The sequence below is a fragment of the Microtus ochrogaster genome, chromosome 6 (genome assembly GCF_000317375.1).
Source record: "Microtus ochrogaster isolate Prairie Vole_2 chromosome 6, MicOch1.0, whole genome shotgun sequence".
Taxonomy (NCBI): Eukaryota; Metazoa; Chordata; class Mammalia; order Rodentia; family Cricetidae; genus Microtus; species Microtus ochrogaster.
Window position 1 is genome coordinate 86516749 of NC_022013.1, and position 6852 is coordinate 86523600.

Here is a 6852-nt window from a genome sequence, read left to right on the forward strand (position 1 = left end):
CACACACACACACACTTTTCTTTTAAACTCTTAAAAAACTAACCCAACTTTCTCTACATCCAAGAACGGGTCACTAGATCCCCCTGGCTGCAGCTGCCCCTCAGTGGCTGGAAAGCAGGACGGGTGGTTCTCTTCCCCTGGGCACTTGCCTTCCTCACCCTGGTGGTTTCCGGATGAGCCTTACCTAGGTGGAACCGTTGGGCGACGCTCTACAAATTCTCGTAGTCGGATGGCTGTCATGATAGATGGGAATCTGAAAAGAGTTAGGGAGTGAAATTTCTTACTGCAAGGTTACAGAGTTTCCAGGCGTTAGCTATTGCTACAGTTTGGATGCAGATTGTTTCCAGAAGACAGGCCCTCCCTAGGCAGATGGACCTGAGCTGTATAACAATGATGGCTGAAGCTGAGCCTTTGGGAGCAGGCCAGAAAGCAGGGTGCTTCCATGGTCTCTGCTTCAGTTCCTGCCTCTAGATTCCTGTCCTGACTTTTCTCCATGAAGGACTGGAGCAGGGAAGCTAAATAAACCCTCTCCTCCTGCTAGCTGCTTTTGGTCAGTGTCTTACCACAGCATCTGAGAAGCAAGCAAGCTAGGTCATTCTGCAAATAGCTTCCTGGTTCTCCTGGCGTCATCCCCCAGGCTTCCTCCAGCCCCACCCAAACCTGACTGTGTTCCTTTTAAAGCTCTTCCTTCTCAGCATTGAGCCCTTTTCTGTTTTCATACTCGCCTTAAACCGTGTTGTTTCTTGCCTTATTTTTTTTTAATTGCTTTTGATTATTTACTGGATACCACAGCTTGCCATAAGCAAACCAGTCCATTTAAGCATTCATGTGAGCAAATCCATAACGGGACTGAGTGGGTGGGAGACTGAGGTGGGAGAGTGTCTGCTGTTGCTACAGTACCACCGTGTACCTCGTAGATGGCTCACACTGTGAACGGGCTGTCCACTCTACCTAAAGAGAGCAGTGTCTAATTTGCATGAACATGGCAACTTGAGGTAGCAGGCAAACCTTGGTTGGAGACCCCTGTGGCCTGGGCAAGTTATTTCTCAGCTCCTTATATTGATTAAATTACCTCTCCGTAGGGTTCAGCGACACAATAATGTGTGGGCATGCTCTGTGGCTTAAAGGCATGCTTGAGAAAGGGGAAATGTGAGTTTGTGAGCCTGCGTAATATGTACCAGGAAGCCCACTGCAGCTAACAGCGTCCTCCAGGAAGGTCTGCAAAGCACAGTGGCTGTCTTCCTCACGAGAACACTCAGATGTTCTCAGATGTTCAGAGAACACTGAGATGAGGCGCTCAGATGTTAAGTAACGTGAGAAAGTTAGAAGGGAGCCGGGGCTGGAATCCTCAGGCTCAAGAATCATCCATCTTAATGATGGAGTTGTGCCAAAGCAAGCCAGAGCAACGAGAGACCTCGGCCAAAACAAAGCTGGGGCTGTGCAAAAGGAACCAGGAGGAAACAGAAGCCATCAGCAGGAAGAGAGGGTTGGGGAGAAAGGGATGTGAAGCTTCCTCTTTTCTTTTTATAGTCAAGTTTAACTCACCCCCAGGCTCCCGCCAGCTCTATTTTACCTCTCTGTGAAAACTCTGAGTTTTTCAAACCAGCTTGAAATTTCTCAATAGCATCATATCATAATAGAACGGCTGGTGATACATCCCGAGTAGCCTGTTTATTACATAGTATCTTTCCCCCCAAGAGACCTACTTTAAACTTTTTAACTAATGTATGCTAACTGTACATATTAATGAGGTTCAATGTGCCTTTCCATACATGAATACAGTGTGTGCTGATCAAATCAACCCCGTCTTTTCCACACCCGCTCACCTTCCCCAATCTCTGTTCTATTGTCAGGCCAACTTTGGTTCTTTAAGGGGGCACATTTGTTCTCATCCTCCTGTGTCTGACTTAGCTCACTTCCTCCCCTGTCTAGTTCTATCCATTTTGCTGTATGTTATCTGGTTCTGCGCATCTTGATGGCTGAATGGCACTATTTCTCCATCCACTCCCCCAGCGCTGGGCACTCGTGCTGAAGGAGTGTCTCAGCCACTGAGAACGTGACTGTGAGACAGATGTGCAAGTGTCTGTTCCATTGGCATTTTCGCCTTTAACACGGCTATGTTTTTTGTTGTTTAATGGAAGACGAGCAAAAGAAAATTTAGGTAAGTGCAACTGAGCTCTTGAGAAATCAAACTCCAAAAACTGAAGCATTGGGCTTTCTGCTTATCCACGTGATCTGCTGGGGAGGAAGGCAGCTTAGCACATCGCCCTCTTCCCTTATGAGCCAAGGCTTAGCGCCTAGAAACTGTGAATTAGCATTCTGGGAAAGAAAGCTGTCGTGGGCTGTCTTGCTTTGACCAGGCTACCCAAATAAGCAGTTTTGGAACAATATATTAAAGTCTTCCAGTCGCTGGGGGCGTAGGAAGGGAATCTTGACATTGTGGCCACGTTTTCATCTCTCTATCCCTCGCCACCACAAAGCATACAGATCTCCTTTTATTTATGTGTGCCTGTATGTGTGTCCCTCGTGTTCATGGCTATCTGTGGAGGCCAGAAGAGGGTGACAGATCCCTTAGAACTGTAGTTAGAGGTGGGTGCTGGAGACTCAGTGTGGGTCCTCTGCAAGACAGCACCCCCCTACCCACTGAGCCCTCTCTCCAGGCTCAGTGCACAGCTGCCATTTCCACCACCTGCCTCCAAAGGCTCCAAGCAATGAGACCAAACTGACGCAGATTAAAACCTTTACACCTGAGACTGTCTTAGTCACTGTTCTATTGCTGTGAGGAGACACCATGACCAAGGCAACTCTTTTTTTTTTTCTTCGAGAAAAGGTTTCTCTGTAGCTTTTGGTGCCTGTCCTGGAACTAGCTCTTATAGACCAGGCTGGCCTTGAACTCACAGAGATCCACCTGCCTCTGCCGGGATTAAAGTGCTGGGATTAAAGGCGTGTAACACCACCACTCAGCTAACCAAGGCAACTCTTAAAAAATGAAATCATTTAACCAGGGGCTTGCTTACAGTTTGAGAGGGTTAGTCTATGACCAATCATGACAAGAAGCATGAGAACAGGCAGGCTGGAGCAGTAGTCGGGAGCTCACATGGTCCTCAAGTTGCAGGCAGGGAGAGAGCCTGAGACTGGGCCTGGTGTGGGCTTTTTGGTCCACAAAGCCCACTCCTTGTGACACGCCTCTAACAAGGCCACACCCACCCTAACAAGACCACACCCACTCCAATAAGGCCACACCCACCCAACAAGGTCACACCTCCCACTCCTTCCTAAACAGTTCCACCAACTTGGGACTAAGCATTTGAATGCATGAGCTTATGGAGGCCATTCTCCTTCACAGGGAGCCGAAATATAACTCTTACAAGTTGATTGTCTCAGGAATTTTCCTATAGAATGCGTAGCTGACTCAGACACCATACAACACTTTTTAAACTGGAAGCATAATATATTCAGAAAAATAATGCTATGATATTAAAGGCATCCATAATTATACCTATTTTCATATCCCATAAATGCACATATGTGACAATTTATATATTTGAAACTTTATCATCTAGTTAGTCTCTCGAATATCTTTGGTTTTCCTTTGGATGTCATGGGACAACTTCTACATTGCCACAGTCATCTCAATTCTAATATTTAGTGTTCCTTGGGGTTGCCTGGTGAGGCCCACCTATGACCTCATTTATTCATTCAGTGCTAACCACAGAGTCCAGGACTCGTGCATGCTCAGTTAAGTCCATACTCTGGCACTGAGCTGCACCTCTATTCTCATCACCCCATTTAAAATAGAACCCACATTTACTCCCCGTCCCACAACTCTATTCCTGCTTTGTACTTTATTTTCCCCAAAAACCAAGGCTGTAGGGTAGATAAGACTGTGTCAGAAATCCTGGGCTTTTTTTCCAATGTCAGGCACCTGAGAAGTTTTTCCTAATGGAGACAGACTTTCTGAAGACTTGGCTTAAAAATCTTTTTAAAACCAGCATTGACTTCTATCACATATACAAAAGTTAAGAAAATAATATTGTTGTCTGGGAAATGGATGCAGAGAGATTGGAGTATAGCAAGACCTGGCCTTAGAAAATAGTATTATCAAGTCAGATGTCTGGTGCTCTTAATACAATGTAGAATAAGTGACAATTATTTGGTAAGTGTGACCAATATATGAATAAATGGCACATTAGCAATTAGTCTGTTCAGAGAAAATGCAGGAACAGAATGCTAGTCAGGGCCCTAAAGTTGTTGCTAGTGTTTGTCCACCAACATTTAGAAATCTCAAATGGCCAGTGCATGGCGTTTTCATTACAGTAACAACATTGCCGAGACTAGCCAATTATAAAAAGAAAATAAGTCTATGTATCTGACATAGATTGGTGGCTGTTCGAGTGTGGCACCAGCATTAGCTGGACTCTGACGAAGGACTCGTAGTTGGAGAACATGGACGAGGAAGAAATCACACAAGGAGACAGGAAACTAGAGCACGAAGTGGGTCAGGGGTTTTAAACAAGGAATCTCATGAGAACTACCTTAGTTCCAGGGGTGACCTCTTATGCCTAGTGACCTCCTTCTAACGCATGAACCCTTCAGTGGACAACTACATCCAAACCATAGTGGTCAGGGCGTGGTGTTTTCAGCCATGCGTAAACAGTACCTGTGGATTTTCTGTTTGTGTTTTGTAAAGCCCCTTGCCTTGGAAGAGTTGCCTGTGTGCTCAGACCATCTGAGACATCTTAGTCGCGTGACAGCACAGAGCTAGCATAGGGTGCTAGGCCCGCTCGGCTCAGCCCGAGGGATTGTGGGGTTGCACTACAGCTGGGTGGAGCAGCCGGCTAGTGTAGCACTCAGCTTCCTGTGAGTGTCTGTATCCTGAAAGGATGGTCTGACAGAATTTTTCAGCACTTAAATGGCTTTGACAGTTCTCTGTTTTTTCCCCTTAGGATAGTAGTCACCACACTTCGGAAGGTTGACCTCCCTTAACCCCCATCCCTACCCAGAGTCCTGATGGGACTTATCTTGCCTGGACGTTATCCTTTTCTTCTTCTTCCAGTCTAAATCTAACCAAGTTTCAGGGTTCGCCTTCCAGGCCCTGACATTTCTGCCTGATACCTTGGTCAAAGTGGTCCATTTTGACCACCAGAGCCTTTGGTAAATTCTATAATGCATTTTGGTTTTAAGTCTTCCCCTTTGACTTACTGGTTTCTGTATTAACTTATACATGTTGACATTTAAAAGAATATTCTGTAGGGGGCTGGAGAGATGGCTCAGTGGTTAAGAGCATTGCCTGCTCTTCCAAAGGTCCTGAGTTCAATTCCCAGCAACCACATGGTGGCTCACAACCATCTGTAAAGAGGTCTGGCGCCCTCTTCTGGCCTTCAGGCATACAGACAGAATATTGTAAAAATAATAAATAAATAAGTTTTTTTTAAAAAAAGAATATTCTGTAAATGGCAACTTTACACTAATCTTGAATGAACTCTATAGTTTCTTCAAACAATAGCAAATCATCTACTTTCTACTGTTTCCTGCCTCTTCCACCTAAATGTAAGCACATAGACCCTGGAGGCCATATTGCTGTGGTAGTGTCTGTCTTTGGGTTCGTACCTCACAGTCTTGCTAAGTGCTTCCCATCTAAGAAAGGCCTGAAACATGCTTTGGAATAAATGAAACAATTAACATGTCCTTGAAGCCACCTAATAACCTGGTTAAGTCTTTAAAACCTTAGTCTTCTTAGATTATAGGGAAACCTCGTAAAATATAGGTAGACCAAGCTTCTTTGACTGTTCGTTAAAACACTGAGAAAACAATTCTTCAGAACATCCCAACCAGAGAACTATTCCCATTCTAAAAGAATTTTTAGGGCCAGAGACGGCTCTAGGGTTACAAGAGCCTGCTGTTTTTGCAGAGAATCAGAGTTCAATTCCTAGCACTCAGGCAGCTAAAATTGTCCATAGCTTCAGCTCCAAGGGATCTGATACCCTCTTCTGGTCTTGTTGGACGGGTACCTGTACTCATGTGCACATTCCACACACAGACATACATAAAATCTGGGGTTGGGACAGAATTCTTGGCTTTGCAAAGATTTTCAATCATTGTTATAAGTTGTGAGCACCTATTAAAATATAACCCGCACCAGGTAGTGTTGGTGCTTGCCTTCAATTCCAGCACTTGAGAAGCAGAGCTAGGAAGATATCTGAGTTTGAGGTCAACCTGCTCCATGGAGTGAGTTCCAGGACAGTTAGGAGCTAGGGCTGCACAGAGAAACCCTGTTTCTTGAAAAACCAAAAAGCAACCCTCTATTTAGTAATACAGCCACCGAGTGAGGGAGAGGCACAGGAAGTAACAGCCTTGCTGGCATTACCGTCTTGGGCAGCAGTGGGCAGGGGCCTCCTTGTTCTTCAGACAACTCCTTCTCTGAGGGGAGCAAGTATTTTAGTCACCTCCCTGTATGGGGTGTGCTGCGAAGGCCCATGGCAGAGCTGTGAGATTTGATCCTTTACATCATTCAAAGGGGATTATGATGCCCTGTGGGGTGGGAAGGTTTGCTAAGCAACGCCTTTCAGGCTGAGAGAAAGAGAGTTTTGCTGTGTGTTAAATGAAAGAACAAGAATTGGTGCCAAAGGGAAAACCATACAGGTGAGTGACCCAGATTGTCAAATCACTAGAACTTGCTTTTCTATAAACATTGCTCCAAGGGTAACATAAGGTCAAGGATCTGGTGCTGTGTGTGTCTTTTGCAAGTTGGAACTGAGAAAGCAGGGTTGGCACAGGGACAAAGGGTCCCAGCACTGCCTCGTCTAAAACGACAGTTAGGCTTCAGAAGCCTGCTGCTACTAAAGCCATCCG

The 6852-nt window shown here is 45.5% G+C and overlaps 1 protein-coding gene across 2 annotated transcripts in view; it reads right to left on the minus strand.

Moving 5' to 3' along the window:
- The window catches only part of C6H1orf100 (chromosome 6 C1orf100 homolog), a 20146-nt gene extending 13637 nt beyond the window's left edge, over window positions 1–6509 (minus strand). The window contains exons 1-2 of one of the 2 annotated variants that reach the window (XM_005348992.2): window positions 6368–6509; window positions 185–253 (exon numbers count right to left, since the gene is read on the minus strand). In XM_005348992.2, the coding sequence (XP_005349049.1) occupies window positions 185–240 (56 nt within the window). In that variant the 5' untranslated portion in view covers window positions 241–253; window positions 6368–6509. Of the gene's footprint in view, window positions 1–184; window positions 254–3017; window positions 3138–6367 lie in introns of those variants that run through there. The other variant, XM_013346973.1, reaches the window with a different exon arrangement.
- Window positions 6510–6852: the final 343 nt, after the last annotated feature.